Here is an 18,224-nt window from a genome sequence, read left to right on the forward strand (position 1 = left end):
CTTTGGTGACTAAGACAAGCAGGCAACGCGAGAGGGGTAGAGCAACCACAAGTAAGGGGAACGTACAGTAGCCGTTGATCGCTGTAATGGCGGGATTGTTGCATTTGCCCATATAAGAGAGGGATTTATCAGTAATCAGGGTCGACGACTTACCTGGCCCTGAGATCATGGTACCAATGGCTATAGATTTAGAACCTGTACTAGGGACCGATATCGTCTCCACCACGCTTTGTGTTAGTATTGAGATGGCAGTCGCCGTCCGTCACCAGAAAGGTTCCAGTAGTTTTGCCCATGACCGTGACCGACCGTGGCTACGGTATTTGTGATCAACTCTGTGCTGCCGAAAGGTAGCTGGCTGAAGAAACAGGTACTGTGGATATCTCGATGTCTGTATAGGTTTCGGTTATCGTGTGGGCAACATATAGCACCCCGGTTCCCTCAGAGGGTTTGCTGTATACATGTATTCCCCACTGAGATTGGCATGCTCATTACAGCAATCTTTCGAATTGGTAAGACGCATGAATCTAGGTACGCTCTGCTGGGCTCTCTGGCACCATTCTGGGATCAACGTGCCGCCTCGCGAAGAATCGGAAAACGCCGGCACGTACGAAGTAGGTTAGAGTAGTTGGTAGTGGCCCAGCCACTGACTGACGCTAAGCCACAATTGTCGGTCAAGCCACCCAGCGCTCTGTTAAGTGCATTGCTGCATGAACGTACCTTATGCAATCTCACAGCTCCACGCCACCCACCATGGCCCTATCGGCACTATCAAGCCTGCGATCCCGCCTGCTCTCCTCCTAGACTCAACAATCCCATCTCTTTCCCAACACCGCAAAGGCGCCCGCTCCATCCTCTCTGGATGGTCTTCTTCCCGATCTCGAATTATTGCCTCCGCTGCGAACCGACAGCATGAGCGGACGGCTTATAGCAGCCGCCGGGCGCCTGCCCTTCACGCGGTCGGCTGCCATGAACGCTTCCCGCCAGTACCATCAACTTCCCTCCGGCGGACTCCTCCGAGCCGACGCTGCCGTGCGAGCGACGAGACGACGAATGTGGTACGGCGGCAATTCATTCCACAATGCCGTCATCGTACGAAATGCCTCCTTCATCCGCTTTCTGCCCAAGCTTGCTGCGAAGCTGATAAGGATCCCCGCCATGGCCGGCGGTGTGACGGTTGCCGGGCTGGCCTGGTTGCAGTATCAAGCCTCGGCTGCCGGAAACTATGCTTGGGACACCATCAACGCCGCCAAAAACACCGTTTCCGGAACAGCCTCAGGCATATTCGGTGGCGCCAAGGATATCGCAGACCAGATGAGCAAAGGATGGCAAAGCACAAAAGACCAGGTTGAGCTGCCCGAGTGGATGCAAAAGGTGCTGAGATTACAGGAAGAAATCGGCACCGGAAAGGATGGCGGGGGTGGGGGCCCCGGAGGCGAGGATCCCAAAAGGAGCAGGATAGGTGCTGCAGCCGCCGTCGGCGGAAGTGCTGCTGCATACGGCTACGAGCACTCTCCCGAAGACGACCCTAGGGGGTCCGAGGAGGTCGCCAAGGATGATCAGATGATGCTTCTGACCAAGAAGATGATCGAAATCCGGAACATTCTCCAAAAAGTCGGCCAGTCGAGCACTCTGACGCTGCCATCTATCGTCGTCATAGGATCCCAGTCCTCGGGCAAGAGCTCCGTTCTTGAGGCTATCGTCGGACACGAATTCCTGCCCAAGGGCACGAACATGGTTACTAGACGGCCCATTGAACTCACCCTGATCAACACTCCGGGATCAAACACTGAATACGGAGAGTTTCCGGACCTCGGTCTTGGCAAAATCTCGGATTTCTCGTCCATCCAACGGACACTCACTGAGCTCAATCTAGCGGTGCCTGATTCTCAGTGTGTTTCGGACGATCCCATCCGCTTGTCCATCTCGTCCCCAAATGTTCCAGACCTCTCTCTCATTGACTTGCCTGGCTATATTCAGGTTGTTGGCCACAATCAACCGCTTGAGCTGAAGCAAAAGATCTCCGAGCTTTGCGACAAATACATTCAGGCACCAAATGTCATCTTGGCCATCTCAGCAGCCGATGTGGATCTGGCAAACTCAGCCGCACTGCGCGCCAGCAGAAGGGTTGACCCAAGAGGAGAGCGCACGATCGGTGTCGTTACCAAGATGGACTTGGTCGATGCTGTTCGAGGTTCTGCTATCCTCAATGACAGGCAATATCCTCTGCGGCTAGGCTACGTGGGTGTTGTCTCCCGAGTGCCCACGCCGACAGGGCTCTTCAAGACGGGGAAGACCAACGTGTTGACTGCTATCACCAAGAACGAAAACGCCTACTTTTCGTCACATCCACTTGAGTTCGGCCCTGGTTCCGAGGTCAGTGTTGGCACTACCACACTGCGGAAGAAGCTTATGCACGTGCTGGAACAGACCATGTCTGCCAGCCTACAAGCGACCAGTGACGCCATCCAGCAAGAGCTGGAGGAAGCCACTTATGAGTTCAAGGTTCAGTACAACGACAGGCCTCTCTCTGCTGAATCGTATTTGGCCGAAAGCCTAGATGCCTTCAAGCATTCTTTCAAACAATTCGCCGAGGAGTTCGGCCGCCCGCAAATGCACGAACTACTGAAGAACGAACTAGATCAGAGAGTGCTTGACCTGCTGGCGGCACGATACTGGAATAAGCCCATTACTGACCTTTCGGTTCCTGTCCTCGAGCCGGACAATCTGGCCGACCTTCCCAAGGCCGACCCGGAATCGCTCTTCTGGCACCGGCGCCTGGACGCTTCCACGTCCTCCCTGACCAAGTTGGGCGTAGGTCGCCTCGCTACAACCGTGGTGGCTTCGTCCATCCAATCGCACGTTGACAACTTGATAGGCCAATCTACCTTTGTCAGCCATCCTTTTGCCCGCCAGGCCATAACCGAGGCGGCCTCGAGCATTTTGAATGACCGATTCTACAGCACCAGCGACCAGGTGGAAAACTGCATCAAGCCTTTCAAGTTTGATATTGATATGGAGGACCGCGAGTGGACCCAAGGCCGCGAGCATGTGCAAGGGGTGCTCAAGAAGGAACTGCAAGCCTGCGAAGGTGCCATGCAGGACTTGGAAAGCACCGTAGGTGGCAGAAGGAAGCTCAAGGAGGTCTTGAACTTCGTAGATAAGGCACGCAAGGGCGACATTATTGTCGAGAACGAAAACCAAGCCGGAGCTGGCGGCTTCAGCGCTGCTCTGCTCCAAAAAGGTATTTATCCCATCTCAGATGACGTCAAACCATGGCAGACACTAACGCACTACAGGCCGCGAAGCAGCATTCCTCCGGGACCGCGCGGACATTATCAAGATGCGCTTGATGGCTGTGAAGTCGAAGCAATGCGCCAGCATGAAGAACAAGTACCATTGCCCCGAGGTTTTCCTCGACGCAGTGGCCACCAAGCTCGCATCAACCGCCGTCTTGTTCTTGAACGTCGAGTTGTTGTCGGAATTCTACTACAACTTCCCGCGCGAGTTGGACACGCGCCTGGGCCGTCATCTGTCGGAGGAAGACGTTGAGAAGTTCGCCAAGGAGGACCCCAAGATCAAGAAGCATCTCGAGGTGATTCGGCGGAAGGAGCTGCTCGAGCTCGTGCTAGACAAGATGGAGAGCCTCCGGCAACTAGAGGGCCGCGAAGGCCAGCGACTCAAGCCAGGCAGCAAGAAGGGCGGTGCGGAAAAGGAGAAGGGCCGCTGGGGTTTGTTTTAGAGAAGAAAAGGATATACCACTCAAAGCATTACAGACATTGACGACCACACAAACACACACACGCCAGTTATGATGGGCAACTCGGAGTTATGGAGAAAATCGTTCATTGGGTTAGCACAGCAGGTCTTCCTGTAGAGATATCACCTTTCGTTTTCCATATATTGTGTCGTTTCCCCCTCCACTGAGAAGTCTTGAAGGTTGTCTGTCGGGCTATGCTAAACGACCATGTGAACGAGAGGACAAACTTTAGACTAGGAAGACCCCTATAATAGGCGGCTCAAACGATGCACTCATTCCCCGTGTCCTGACCAGTACCGCGTCGCCAAGTAGGTATCCATATCACACTCCAAAACCACATAAAATTTCAACAGTACTACACTGCTAAACATGAGCCCTTCATCCGCCTCCTGGGCCCCAAGCCTGCCGCACACCGCGCACATAAGTACAACAACGGGCCGTGTTGGTAACGGCTTGATCATCACCGCCCTCGCTAGCATCCACTATTACCGCAGCATGGACATCTTCACCCAGCCCCGGCTTGCGTCCGGACACCCACTGCTTCAACGTGCTGGTCTGCCTTACCCGAACTCGCCTTGGCTGCCGTCTCAAAGATGAGTGTGTCCGATGCTCGGGCTTCCAGGATGGTACTCTGACCGAGGTGGCGCCAATTCTGTGAGAACAGGAGCGCGCGAGCCATCGTCGAAGGAGACTTGTTCCTCCGTTTCATCCACCATCAGACATCGGACTAAGCTTGCGAGTTCTCCAATTGCATTGCCCGCAATTTTGGCCTCGTTGTCGATAGTTTGGAAGGCAGGTGTGTTTCGACTTGCCAATGAATCTTCTAGGGTAGACCCCTTGGCGAACTTCATAACCAATCGCTTCTCCCTACTTGCCACAAGTGAGCAAAGTGGATGCAATTTTCCGATGCTTGCCTGGACCGTCGCCGCGAGCTCCCGCATCTTTAACAAAGTAGTTTTATATCGACAAAGTGGCTTGTCGCCCAACTCAATGACTTCGTTGACTTTGATGACCTCGTTGGCTTTGTTGACCTCATCGCCCGCGCCGTCGACCCCGTCGCCTTCACTGTCATTTTCGTCGTTTTCACTTTTATTCTCGTCCTTACTGTCCTCACCCAGCCGTGGACGGATCGAAGTTTTCGGTTTGGAGTTTCTCAACGAACACAAATGCCCCCGGCTATAGAAGAAGCAGTTGGCGCAGGCACCGTTAAGCGGATCTCGGCTTAAGGTGGGGATCACGGTGACACACTCTTCCCACACCCCAGCGCCATTGGAGCATCGGTTACAAGCGTTTGGGGGATCATGTGCATCGCCCGTAGCTCGTGCCAGGATGGCTCGAATATTCTGGGTTGTGTGCATGGATATTGTCGGTCTATAGGTCGCTCGCAGATTCGGTTCGAAGTTTCTCTTCGGGGCCAACTGCAGCATATCTACCAGGTGCCTTCTCACTACCCTCGGATCGATCGGTATATTGGCAAGATCTGGGTAGGCTGCAAGAGCGCAGCGCCAGGATGCTGAGACTTGAAACAGGACGCTGATCTTACATCGGATCATTGTCTCTGGCGGGTGCGGATAAAGCACTGAAGCCGCCCAGGGGTGTGGGGAGGGGACGACAACGCAGTCAGGGAAGAGAGCGAGTCAAATGGGACGTCGGGGAAAGAACTCGCTGTTGATGCCACCGTAGGTATTTGTTGGAATTTCAAACGGGTAATGAATACGGAGCTTGGAAGGTAGGTAAGGGAAGAAGAAGACGAAACTGCAATAGCCAAAGATCAGGTGAGGAGAATATTTATTCGCTGTTGTGTTACACGCTGGGCCAAGAGGCCTCCATGCTACACAAGTTGTGGCTGAAAGAGGATGGAGCGGTTGATTGCAGCCAACATACCTCATGTAGTTAGATCTTAGGATGGACTCGATACTATTACGTGACGAAAGAATATAATGTCACCATCGCTCTTCATCACGGACACTGATTGCACTGAGTCGACCACGTGAACTGCTACAAAGTAGACAAAGTACGTGATACTCGGCTGCGTGTGGTACCGAGGCAGTGATACGGGATGACATAGATTCATTGATGTGGGTTGAGTGGCTTCGCAGTTTGGATGCGATTTTTCTAATCCCAGAAGGCCCGTCCCAGCTTCCTTTCGCAGTCTGTCGGAGATCTCTACCGCATCACGAAGTGTCGGACCGTGATGGCTCAGCTCACTACTGGTCCTTGTGCCTGTTTGTGATAGCCCTGCTTTGAAACACCAAATGCTGCTTGGACGTCCAGATACACGTCGCACAGCCCAATAGAAGACGCGCGGATGTATTGAATAGCGGTAGTCTCAGCCCTGGTGGACTGGGAACGTTCGCTTCCGCCGGCCATGAAGTAATGCCATGGCTGGCCAGATACGCCTGCACCTTCATAAGCCCTCTAGGCTAAGCAGGGGATGGCATATCAATCTGGTGGAGCAACTCCTTCGGTCAGTTCATCATTTACGACGTGTCGTCCGTGAACCGAAGACACCACCTTAAGACCGCGGCTGGGTGTTTGCGGCGTTAGGTGCAGCTACATTGGCGGCTTGGCTGGAACTCCCCTGTTCTCCCTCCTCGTTGAAGAGGCTTTCTTGGGCTACGATAAAGTTAGCATATTACGCGCATGCCACATGCCGGGGTGTTGTCAACTTACCACTCCAGAGCTCCGAGTACAGCCCGTCACGGTCAATGAGCTCCTTGTGTGTTCCCATTTCAGCCACGCTGCCTTCCCTGAGGACAATAATCAGGTCGGCATCATATATCGTGCGAAGACGGTGGGCCACGAAGACACTGGTCCTGGACTTCTCCTTGAGGATGCTGTTGATGTTCTGCATCAGGGCCTGCTCGGTATGGGTATCCAGTGCGCTCGTCGCCTCGTCAAAGAAGAGGAAAGGCGGGTCCTTGAGCAAAAGCCGGGAGACCGCGAGGCGCTGCTTCTCACCACCACTGATCATCATGCCGCGCTCGCCGACTTTCGTGTCGTAGCCGGCCGGCCAGCTGGAGATGATGTCGTGGATCCGGGCGCGCTTGGCTGCTGCGGTCACTTGTGATTCGGAAGCCTCGAGATTTCCATACTTGATGTTGTGACCAACAGTATCGTTGAACAGCGGTGTGTCCTGAGGTACCACTCCTATAGACTTGCGAAGAGACTCTAGCGTGACATCCTTGATGTCCTGGTCGTCAATGAAGATGCGCCCGCTTTCGACATCGTAAAACCTAAACAGCAGCCGCAAAAGGGTGGACTTGCCGCACCCACTGGGTCCGACGATGGCAATCTTCTTGCCTGCCGGGATAGTCAGGTTGAGGTTTCGCAGGATCGGTCGCTCAGGCAGGTATCCGAAGCTGACGTTCTCGAACCTGATTTCGCCGCCCTTGGACAATTGCAGTGCCTTGGCGTTGGGGCGTTCGGCAATGGAGACGTTCACCCTCTGCAGGTTGAAGAGAGTCTCCATGTCCAGCAGTGACTGCCTCAGCTCACGATAGACGGAGCCTAGGAAGTTCAGAGGGACAGATAGCTGGAAGACCAACTGGTTCACCATGACCAGGTCGCCAACCGTGAGGGAGCCGGCCGCGACGCCATTTGCGGCGAGGTACATCATGGCCGTCAATGCGCTGGAGAAGATGATGTTTTGGCCGCTGTTCAAGAACGCGAGCGAGGTCTGAACCTTGATGGAACTCCTCTCGTAGTCGAGTAGAGACTTGTCATAGCGCGCCACCTCAAACTTCTCGTTGTTGAAGTACTTGACAGCTTCATAGTTGATGAGCGAGTCCACTGCCACCGTGGAAGCTTTGTTGTCCGCCGCATTTGCCTGCCTGCGGAACTTGGTTCTCCACGCTGTAGTCCATATGGTAAAGGCAGTATAGGCAGACATTGTCACCGCTGTGATGGCCGCGAACTGAGCTCCGTATTGCCACGTTAGAATGCTACAGACCATGGTGATTTCTAGCGCAGTCGGCAGGATGTGAAACACCATGCTCGTAAGTAGGAAGCTGATGCCCTTGGTACCGCGATCGATTGCGCGCGTGAGCCCTCCCGTTTGCTTGGACAGGTGGAAGTTGAGATCCAGCCGCAACAGATGGTCGAACACGTTGCCGGCAACTCTTCGAATGGCCTTCTGCGCCACGCTCGCAAACACGGCATTGCGCATCTCCTGGAACAAGGTGGCGCCTACACGGGTGGCGCCGTAGGCCAGGATCATGCTGCCGGCAATCATGGTGGCATTGCCGCCCATGGCGCCCACGTCGATGTTCATGGCGTCGACGATGCTCTTGAAGTAGAACGGGACCTGGACATTGAGGACCTTGGCTCCGACCAGCAGTCCAACCGCGAGACTGACGCGCAGCCTCGTGGACAGGCTGTCCTTGGGCCACAGGTAATGCGCCATCTCTTTCATTATAGCCCAGTCCGCCTTCCGCTGCTCCTGCGTGGTCTTGTCCGGCGTCACGAGCGGGTCTTTCGAGGCCGCACTCGGAGCCTTGGGGACGGCATTGGAAGCTGCCTTGGCGCCGGCCTTCGGTTTCGGTTCGTTGGGCGGTGGGTTAATCGCATACTGGCCGAAGCAGAGGCGCTGCGACACCGCATAGGCCGGGACCGGGCGGGCTCGAATCGGTGCCCGTGGCCCATTGCGGGCACTGAACAAGCCAACGCATGTCGGGCGGCAGGCGGGCGCCCGCGGGAAATTCCTGAGAATCATGGCTTTGGAGGCTCGTAGACGGTCATCTCTGGCAGCTGAAACGGCGCGCAGGTGGAGGAGTTCCAAGGCTGAATTGAGCCCTGCAGGTAAGTACTGTACATGCAGAAAAGAAATGACGCGTTCCGGGGATGGGAGGGTCAAGCTAATACTAGGCAATGAAGCTGAGCTCGGAGATAAGCCAGCAGTGCACGGAGTTTAGATCACCAGTGCCCCAAATACCAATAGGTCGAACGGAGTATTCAGCGGAAGCCAATTGAATCTACCTGCCCGTTGAGTGACGAGTGACGAGAACTTAGGATCAATAATTCCTGGAATATAGCACCCAAAAGAAAAAAGAACCATGCCGAGACGGATACGACGAAGATTGAATGTGTAGGCAGTAAAATAAGCCAACCTGGTAAAGCCTAGAACACGGTCTAGAGATGAACCTCACTGTGACGTGCTATCACGTGCTGGTGGTAGCTCAAGGCGATTGCACGCAAGCCGCAGAGACACGCTGCTTGATTGCCCAAGGACCCTTTGATCGGTACTTCAGGGGTAATACCCTAGACAGATCCCCGTATATGCGAGGAACAAGCAAATAATATCTGTACGACATCCTCTTGAACATCTAGACTCCTCAATGACTGCAGATCAAAACCCTGATGTCCAGGAGGGATACCAAGAGGCATACCAATCGTCCCAAGGCCACTCGAACCAGATCGCTTCCCTCTCGCGGTACACATTGTTGGGCAAGGTCGGCAGCCGACACAAGACCTCCATCCACAGCGTCTCGTGGCCCCGGACGCCCATGACGCGGATGTAGCGCAGCGGGTCGTCGAGCACCCGCTCGATGGAGAAGTGGACGTCGTGCTCCCGGCAGAAGGCCTCGATCCTCTGGATCTCGCCCTTGTCCCCGTCGCTCGAGACGGTGTCGTCCTCCTTCTGCGACTCCCTATAGCCTTCAAAGCTTCCCCACCCGGTCGACCTCTCGAGGCTTTCCATGCGCTCGACGAGCGCGTGCCTTTGAAAGGTACCCACCAAGCCCTGGTGGAGGCGGGCTTTGACGTCCTCTCGCCGACGCGGGGAGACTTTGGCGTCGTCGCGGGTGTCATCGTCAATCCAGTTCCGATACGCGAGGTCGACGGTTTCGCCGGCCCCCTTGAAGGGGCGCAAAGCACGCCTTAGGACCTTGGTGGCGCGCGGAAACGCTTTCGTGAGTTTGTAGCAGTAAATCCCGTCCCAGTTAGGCTCCCAATCCGGTTCAGGTTCAGTAGGGGAATCGGAAGTCACCTCGGCTGGTGCGGACATGTTTGGGCAGTCTAGGCCTACATGAAAACCAAAGCGCAGAAGTATGAGTTGATTTAGAAGAGGGGACCAGAAGAAAGACGAATGACCGAGTACGTGGAATGGTGGACACCAAGGAAGTTACTGGTAGTTATGTTTCCCTTTTGACGGAGAGAAGTGGTGATTACATTCATTTGTTGAATGCTGTGGCTTGAAATCTCTGTACAAGTACACGATAAAAAGGGGCCAACTCTACTAGTCGATAGTGCGATGTCAAAACTCAGGCTGTGCAAGCCTCGATCGGTCCTTGGCGGGCAAGACGTTGATGCTGACACTCCTTGGAAACGCCGCCTCGTTCTCTACATCTGGAACACAGGAAGGTTTCGCCCATAGATAGAGCAGACCCAAAGTATATTATGTTGGTAACTTACAGGGTCAGGGCCGACAGACGACGACAATAGGAGGTGACTTAATCGCTACTGACATGCCACTTTCTCGAAATCGTACAACTTCTCTCATTTAGTTTAACTAGATATTGAACATACAAGCTTTATATATACGTATTAATTGTACACGAGCGTCCCTTCTGGAAGCCCCCTTCAAACATAAGAAAACAGGGAGTGCAAAACCCCTAGTGGTTGTTGCACTGACCGTTCTTCGCCACTCTTACATCTCCTGCCCTCTGTACTCTTCATCCCCATCCTTTGTATGCTCAGCTCGCCTCTGCTTCGTTTGAAAAGGGTTGTCGCAAACACTCTGAGACTACCTGGGTGTCAGAAATTTGTTACCTTGCAGCCCCTGAGTGTTCCCTCTTCAAGGCTCATCTTACTTTCTGCCAGGTTTGTTGTCGTGAAACAATTTCCCTCTGTACGCCCTTTGGTTATAGGCTTTTGGTTGCATCGTATGTTGGGACATGCTCCAGGCCCAAGATCACGGAAGCTTCCGTCAGCTTCTGCTTATGCCGGAGAGCAGCCATCTATTTTTCGTCTTTGCTTGGATCTTCCTTCAACTGCACCGAGACGTTGCCTCTCCACCCTTGCTTGAACTCGTACTTCCCGCCGAGAACAAGATCTTTCGCAACAAGTTCTCTTGTGCGGCCCAAACTCTCAATGTCCGAGATACGTTGCAAAGTATCCTCAAGGAACTGCCCAAAGCCCTCTTCTGAGCAGATCTCCTTGAATGCAAGATGCATGGGGACGGAGCTTGCTCGAACTTCTGCGTTGCTGGTGATGGTGAAAAGATTCAACCGATCAAGCTCGCGAATGAAGTCGGAGCGTGTCATGATCTGTTGGGCCTTGTGCATCTGGAACGAGGGAAGCACGTGCCCTGTTACGTTGTCGTAAGTGTTTTCCATATCTTGTTCCTTGTTGACAAGTGCTTGTGCAAGCACCATTGCTGCTGACTGCACCACTGTTAGTACGATTCGTACCACACAGAAAACCATACTCACAGCCCATTTTTGCTGGTCCATCACATCGTCGTCCATTTCCATACCAAGAATCCAGCATTGATTGAGAAACCAAGTCTTCTCAATCTCTTTGATCCGGTCACAAGTTGCCATCATGTTCGATGACTTGGCTACCCTGTTGAGGAAGTTCAATCGTCCACCAACACGGTCGTATACTTGCTCCAAAATACTAAGCGGAACGTTCTCCTTGAAGTATTTGGCTCGATACTTCCGCAAAGCAGCGACTGCTTGGGTCTTTGGCAGGTCTGATACCGGAATTACTTCCATACGTGCCGCGAGTTGCTTGAATCTTTCATAAACCCAGTAATCGTCAGTGTTGAAGATCATAGTGACGAGATTGGAAGCAGCCCACTAGATGGAAGCATTAGCATATGCGTTTCTTCAGCTGGAGCAGGGGTTGAGCGAGGCTTTGCAGATACGCCTCCAGAAACTTGGGCATGCCGTTATAGAGGTTTTACACCAGCCAAGGTAAGTGGAGATACGGTATAGGGGCAGCCCGCCAAGGTAAATCTTTGGTCAAGAGGTTCCGCACAAGCAACTGTTGCAGAATGGGGAAGTTTGTTTGTATGTACACATACCTGCTCTGCTCTCTGTTGCAGTAGCTCCAAAAGATCTTTGCCATCATCATCATCCCTGATGAGATGACATTGGTTGACGACAAGGACAAGCGGTTTGTTCTTGTTCTTTCGATACCTCAACGCTACCTTCTCTAGCTTGTTGAAGGCTCTCTCGATGTCTAAGAGCGCCGTAGTATCCCTTGGACCCCGCTCGCTGAAGTAACCACCGATGTAATCTTCATGGTACTCGTAGTCCAGGGCCTTCCCTAGCCGAATGCGGAAGATCTCCAAATCTGCGTGCGCCTCGAACATGGAAACCCCATCACCGTCAGTCTTGCGCATTGCTTCCAAGATCACTATAAAGAGTCTGATTAGTAGTCTCCTTGTATGTATGGGTTGATGGCTAAGATCAGATGGTTTTCTGTGTTTAACCTGAACCGTCTTCACCCGGCCCGTAAATTAGATGCCTAATCACACAGGCCAGACCAGACCACCCGATTGACAGCAGACAAATGTTGGGCGAAGGGCTACGTAGCTAGTCACCATCCTTGTAACGAACAACCAGAACCACATCGGGGTGTCGGTTCCACCCCAGTTCCACCCGAGCAACATACGCCCTCGAAGACATGGGGAGGGAGAAGAGAGATGTCTGTCCACTTACTGCTGCTTTTGCCGCTTCCTTTCTCGCCCATGATCAGGAAGTAGTGGCCCTTTCCTTCTCCATGAATGATCTTATCAATCTTGGCCTGTTCCGGTCTTGGGATCCAGTGTTCGGCGTCCGGGTCCGGCGCATCATTGCGGTGTGCAGCGAGCTCAAGCACCGGATCTCCGGGCTGGAAGGCATTGGTCATCTTCCGCAGCTGAAGATGCTTGTAGGACTTGTGGTACGCATATGCGGCGAGCGCAAACCCGCCAGCCAGGACCAGTACAGAGCCGAGCGTCGTCACTGCCGATTCGACCATCTTTGAGCGCAAAGACGGCTCGGGATCTTGGGTGCTGGACTGCTCATGGCGGGCCCCTTGCTGACGGTGCTGCTGCTGCTGCTGTTGGTATTGTTGCTGCGCCCGTCTTGAAGTGCTGGCGAAGCTAGCGCGCTGTGCCGTAATTGGCTGGAGACGCTGCCTCTGCATCAAGTCAGCAGCGCGTTGGGCTTGGCCCGACACATTGGTCCTGCCAATGCGACTACCACACCGCCCTAAAAACATGGTCAAAAGTTGGTAACGAGCGAAAATGAAATGAAAGAAACCAGCTTGATCTCTGTCAACGGGTTCTTCAGATGTTCTTCATGCCCAGACGAAAGAAAAAACAAGTCGCGACGTGGGAATCAGGGAGGCCTCACAAAGAAAGGATTGGCAATCTCGTGTAACCACTTGGCACTGGCCACCCTGCCACTTGGCTCATCAAGCTGCTGGGTCCACTTGGCGCCAAAGCTTAACTTGAGCTTGGCAGGAGGTTGGTAGTTTGCCTATGACGCAGTTGCGAACCTGTAGCACTAGCACTATTATTAGATCCAAGTCAATTGTCATCCGAAGATTCGCCGTATAAGTCGCGATCAAGGCATGCATGCTACGACAACGACAACGACATGCTCCTTGGTATGCCCAATGATGAGACTTTCGGAACAAGATCGCTCTTATAAAATTATCACAGGAATGCAAGTCAATACATCGCTACCTACTTAAGCAGTGTGTAGAGATAAAATGTCAATTCATGGTAGTGGGAATCCCAACTGCGACAGCCAGTTCATCGTTGCTCAAGTTTGGCGACAAGGCCTGCTTGATGTTGCGGCGATGAACTTTCCAGCCTTTATTGAAGATGGCCCAAATAAACCAGTCTGTACTTAGGATAGCTCTTGATGCCGTTGTTAGGGTTAATAAATGCCCTTCCATCATCCACGGAAGCCTCACTTATCGTTCACCAGTACCCAATCTGACATACAATCAAACAATCATGGCATTGAGATCTCATGTAGCTTACTGACTGCAATTTCGATGCAATAACACCATTGGATTTCGTTGCCCATAATCACACCCACACAAGCTTGTACATCTTTGCAATGGTCCTGTTCGTATGTCTGTGTTCGGGCACAACACTTGTAGGCTCATAAAAAAGTGAGCAGCCTTCAACGCCTTGCCTACCTTCTTCTCCGACGTCACATCAGAAGGCCGCCGTGTCCGGTTCTTTTTTCCTGACTCTGGTCAACTCCTTGGTTGACAAACCTTCATGTTCGAGCTTTCGATTGTGGAGCTCTGTTGGATAAGTTGACAATCGGACTATTCAGACCATTGTCGGCCTGATTTTTGCAGTTCATCCTCCCTTTCAGAACAATTCTGCACCTTCCCACATGTACCATACTCGACGAACCAAGCCCCCAACCTCGATTCAAGCAACCCTAGTGATAAATCTGCCCGATACACAGGCTCATCACGACGACGAAAAACGGTTTCGAGCTCTTTAATCCTATTTTGATCCATCTGATTGGATATCAGTACCCTCTTTGGACTACTGGGTGTTATAAGCACTGGGGTTTACAAAGCTCACTGCCACTGCACCCTCCTGTTTAAACCAAAATTTTGACCGAGTAAAAATCGATTTGTCACACCGAAGAGAGAGCATTGGCCTGGGCTTGGTCACACCGAAGAGAGAGCATTGGCCTGGGCTTGGGAAATTCGCTGTAGTGGCCTAGCTCCATACGGATCAAGGCATATTTCTTCGACGACGCTGTCGGCGACCCCAAAAAACATCATCGCCGACAGCATACAGACCAACATCCAGTTCGCCATCAATCTTGGTGTGTCTTGCAAGTCAGTGTTGAAACCCACCAAACATGGACTCTCAAGGTATTCCTCCTGTCGCCTGACAACCTAGATGTCGCTGACGTTTGCAGGCGCAAAAGACTTGAAGAAGGCAAAAGTGAAGCCCCAAGGGAAACTGGCGATGAAACTGTGGTCTCTCCTGCAGAAACAGAAAGAAGTCGTGCAGGCAGATGAAGCCGAGGCAAAGGACGTATCATCCATTTCGACGTCCACGACAGAAGAGTCCTATCGGCGTTCTCTCTTGATCACGGTGCCTGTGGGCGAGGTACCGAATCGTTATTTCAAGAGCAATGCAGGAGGCACGCTGTCGCCGCAAGAGCTGATGCACTTGAACGTGCTTGTCCATCCCGCGCTCGCACAACAGAACATCTCGCTGGTGGATGCGCTTCAGAGTGGGCTGCTGATCCCCAAAGGCCCTGTCACTGCCGCGAACCTGGTCTCGCCCGACTCAGGCTATGAACCTGGATCGGACCAAAACAGCGATGAAAGGCTCTCAGGTGAAGGAAGGCGCTCAAGTGAGGAAAAACCGGCAAGCGGAGACGGACCCGCAAATGAAGAAGGTGAGTGTATTGCCTTTGAAGGACTAAGAAAATTGAACAATTTCATTAATTCAACCCATTGTAGCTTCTTCGACTGACAGGGAAGATGAGCTCAACATCAGTCCCCTCAAAGTTACTCATGAGCCAACACCAGTTCTACCGCAGCTTGACTTCGTTCTGGGACCGGATGACTTTAGCGCGATCTTAGAGCTTGTAGATCAGTCGAAACTCGTACTGGTTGCCGAGGAGCCCGGTATTACCACAAGCGCCGGTACGGTTGATGATCTTGCACAAGATGAGGACGTCGATCTAGAAGAACTTTATTCGATCTTGCCCACCACGCCCGATCAAGATCCTTCAGCAAGCATGGAGGACCAAGATCAGTCGGAGACGCCACTCCCGGAGTCACCTACCATCCCGCATGCGGTGATGCTGCAACGCTTCGCCGAACCTGATGATTGTCCTCCGAGTCCGGGCCCGCCCCCGAAGAGACCGCCCCCGAAGGAACCTGCAAGTCCGGCCAAAAGCCATGAGCGTGTTGCAGACAGCCACCGTATTTTGCAATCACCCTTCACCGGATTTTCTGAACATCGTTATGAGGCTGGTTCATCTCGCTCGTCGAACAAAGACTATGGATCGCTCGGAAAACGGGAGGGAGGTGGACTTTCATCCCAGCTTCACAGCCCAGTATTGCCGCCTCAAGTCTCCGTAGGACCATCGACGCCTACGCGCAGGCCTTTGGTCATCCCAATGCCAGCTCTTCCCGCCCATATGAGAGTCGCATTGTCACAACCCGAGTCGCCGGAACCCGAAGACAGCCAGAGCAGTGTCGAAGACCTGCTGACCGAGGCGCGCCGGATCGCTTCCGATCGCAGCTAGGAGCTTGATCCAGAACTGACCGGCTTCCCTCCCCCTCATTGTCAAGAAAAGGGGCAGAAGAAATCCCGTCAGCGCCAGAAAGCCCAGCTTGGGCAAGATCGCGGAAGAGAAAGAGGAAGAGGAGTCATACGACAGTGAATACGAATCTGCCCTGGCCCAGGTCAGGCCGAGAGTCAACAAGGGGAAGGACAAGGAGATGGCTTTTCTCACACCACCGCATCCGCTCCGCATGGCGCCGACACCGCCACCAACGTCGCCCCTCGTGGCTTCGCCCGGCAACAGCACCATAACGTCCATCACGCCGGTAGAGGTGGTCGCCTCCAGCACACCGCGGTCATCATCCTCGTCGGTCTACTCCACGGCGACCATGTCCGACCGAGGCTCGGCCTCCCCGCAGCCGAGCCACTCGTCTACCAGCTCGGCCGCTCGTTCAGGCCGTCCCAGCCACCTACGGAAACCCGCCCCCATCAAGAAGCAGCCGCTCAAGACGTTCGAGCAGCCGATGCGGGGCCCGACGCCCTGGCTCAATGCCACGGAGGTGGATGCCGCTGACGAGGGAGAACGGCTTCGGCAGAAGTCTCTCAAGGCCAGGCAGGAGGCACTAGAGCGAGAGCGGGTGCGCAAGGAGAAGAAAGCTGCGGAAAAAGCCGCCGAGAAGGAAAAGAAGCTGGCCAAGAAGGCCAGCAAGGGCTCTCTATGGGGACTCCGCAAGGAATAGGAAGGTCTCTGATTTTGCTTGCTTTGTGTTTTTTTTTCTCTGAAGGAGTTGGCGGAGTTTAGGTCTGGTCTTCGTTTATATAAGGACTAGTTATGAACGAGATTTGGATCAGAGAAGAAATCTACGATGAACAATGCCCAGCTGTTGCCGTGCTTTCACGAGTGAAGTTCACATAAGAATGGTACGTGCTGTATTAATTGTAACCTATGATACCTTCAGCCAAAGGCGAGACATCACCCTGCTTCCATACTGTCACTCTGCGACCTATGATACCTTCATGGCCGACCTCGATCCTCAAGGGGTGACTCAGACTTGCACTCATAGTCCGTGGTCCAGCATCACAATCTGAGTCTTTCCCTTCTAAGCTGAACTTATGTATGAAGGGGCTCACAAGTGCCGATGTGGTCAGGCCTCCCAGTTTGCTATCTCTTGTCAGAACGTATGCTATAGTAGGACAGATGGCGGACAAATTGTCTTACTGGATCCCAACGGTATACAGCTCTCCGTCGCCACATCCGGCGTCCTCGTCGTGCACAAAAGTAGCGTCTGTTGCCAAAGTGTCGTCTCTGGCACTGTGGAAAAGCAGGCGACCAGAGACGGCCATTTCTGGACCAGGTAGTCCTCCACTAACACGTTCGGGAGGGTTGAGGATGGCAATCGCGCCGCCGTAAGATGGCCTTGAGTTGTTACCGCACATGATGGGCCAGCAAGATTTAAGTCGTGAGTTTATGAAGTATAGTAGTGTGTATTATGGTATAGCGAACTGGAATTTGTCAAAGTCAAGGTGAGAATAGCAGTGATTAAGTGAGAGGATTCCAAAAAAAGTAGAAAGAGGGTGTGAACTGATACGGATGAACAACAAAGTCAAGAGTACTATGGGAACAGGAGGGAGGTATGCTTACTTAAGTAAGTAGGTACCTACCTGTGAATAGAATAAAAGGAGGCCGTTGAGACTAGGGCCCAGCTGACCAGGTCGGGCGGCCGTTGAAAGGCCGTTATTAAGTTGAGCAAGTTTCCTCGTGCTTCAATGGTACGTACGGCACGCCGGTTGGGTGAATGGGGGGGTGAGCAAGTTTGCGCACTTTTAGCGTAAGTGCGCCCCAGGGCCTAGACAGACAAGGGGCAGATCGCATGCAAAGGTCAAACGTGACAACATCACAATTGTTTCCAAAATATGCGCAATCTATTACGTGCCCGTTTTACTTGGATATTGGCGATTGAAAACAAGGATGCGTGCGTTATGGGAGGATGGACGGATACCTTGATGGCCGGGGAGTGTGCATCGCGAAACGCTCATGATAAACTGCCCCGAGTCCCCAGCCCTCAAGGTGCTCAACTCCCTTTCTACGACCCAAAACCTACCTTCCAACGTACATGCCCATTTAATTCTTCTGTGCTTCCAGAGTCCAGTGGCTTTTTTACTTTGCAGCCACGAAACACCTTAACTGGACGTTGCATCAATTCATCTGTAGACTTGTGAACTCAATTGCCCTCTCATACCAGACCATCA

The 18,224-nt window shown here is 53.1% G+C and overlaps 8 protein-coding genes across 8 annotated transcripts; 3 read left to right on the plus strand and 5 right to left on the minus strand.

The window, feature by feature from the left end:
• Window positions 1–909: 909 nt before the first annotated feature.
• Window positions 910–3,739, plus strand: PG997_013200 (dynamin GTPase; the record flags this gene model as incomplete). The annotated part of the gene is made up of 2 exons (XM_066817514.1): window positions 910–3,241; window positions 3,297–3,739. The coding sequence occupies 2 exons, from the start codon at window positions 910–912 to the stop codon at window positions 3,737–3,739; spliced, it is 2,775 nt and encodes a 924-aa protein (XP_066663206.1).
• Window positions 3,740–4,344: 605 nt separating this feature from the next.
• PG997_013201 (uncharacterized protein) lies at window positions 4,345–5,115 on the minus strand (the record flags this gene model as incomplete). The annotated part of the gene is made up of 1 exon (XM_066817515.1): window positions 4,345–5,115. The coding sequence occupies one exon, from the start codon at window positions 5,113–5,115 to the stop codon at window positions 4,345–4,347; it is 771 nt and encodes a 256-aa protein (XP_066663207.1).
• A 1,277-nt stretch (window positions 5,116–6,392) lies between these two features.
• Window positions 6,393–8,471, minus strand: PG997_013202 (iron-sulfur cluster transporter ATM1; the record flags this gene model as incomplete). Its single annotated transcript, XM_066817516.1, has 1 exon — window positions 6,393–8,471. One exon carries the CDS (start codon window positions 8,469–8,471, stop codon window positions 6,393–6,395), a length of 2,079 nt encoding a protein of 692 aa, XP_066663208.1.
• Window positions 8,472–9,104: 633 nt separating this feature from the next.
• PG997_013203 (uncharacterized protein) lies at window positions 9,105–9,761 on the minus strand (the record flags this gene model as incomplete). Its single annotated transcript, XM_066817517.1, has 1 exon — window positions 9,105–9,761. One exon carries the CDS (start codon window positions 9,759–9,761, stop codon window positions 9,105–9,107), a length of 657 nt encoding a protein of 218 aa, XP_066663209.1.
• Window positions 9,762–10,713: 952 nt separating this feature from the next.
• PG997_013204 (uncharacterized protein) lies at window positions 10,714–12,967 on the minus strand (the record flags this gene model as incomplete). The annotated part of the gene is made up of 4 exons (XM_066817518.1): window positions 10,714–11,139; window positions 11,188–11,556; window positions 11,784–12,118; window positions 12,424–12,967. 4 exons carry the CDS (start codon window positions 12,965–12,967, stop codon window positions 10,714–10,716), a joined length of 1,674 nt encoding a protein of 557 aa, XP_066663210.1.
• A 1,663-nt stretch (window positions 12,968–14,630) lies between these two features.
• Window positions 14,631–15,996, plus strand: PG997_013205 (uncharacterized protein; the record flags this gene model as incomplete). The annotated part of the gene is made up of 2 exons (XM_066817519.1): window positions 14,631–15,142; window positions 15,315–15,996. The coding sequence occupies 2 exons, from the start codon at window positions 14,631–14,633 to the stop codon at window positions 15,994–15,996; spliced, it is 1,194 nt and encodes a 397-aa protein (XP_066663211.1).
• A 229-nt stretch (window positions 15,997–16,225) lies between these two features.
• PG997_013206 (uncharacterized protein) lies at window positions 16,226–16,714 on the plus strand (the record flags this gene model as incomplete). Its single annotated transcript, XM_066817520.1, has 1 exon — window positions 16,226–16,714. One exon carries the CDS (start codon window positions 16,226–16,228, stop codon window positions 16,712–16,714), a length of 489 nt encoding a protein of 162 aa, XP_066663212.1.
• A 193-nt stretch (window positions 16,715–16,907) lies between these two features.
• Window positions 16,908–17,411, minus strand: PG997_013207 (uncharacterized protein; the record flags this gene model as incomplete). Its single annotated transcript, XM_066817521.1, has 2 exons — window positions 16,908–17,136; window positions 17,194–17,411. 2 exons carry the CDS (start codon window positions 17,409–17,411, stop codon window positions 16,908–16,910), a joined length of 447 nt encoding a protein of 148 aa, XP_066663213.1.
• Window positions 17,412–18,224: the final 813 nt, after the last annotated feature.

The sequence above is a fragment of the Apiospora hydei genome (genome assembly GCF_038363865.1).
Source record: "Apiospora hydei strain CBS 114990 chromosome Unknown utg000009l_segment0_segment0, whole genome shotgun sequence".
NCBI lineage: Eukaryota > Fungi > Ascomycota > Sordariomycetes > Amphisphaeriales > Apiosporaceae > Apiospora > Apiospora hydei.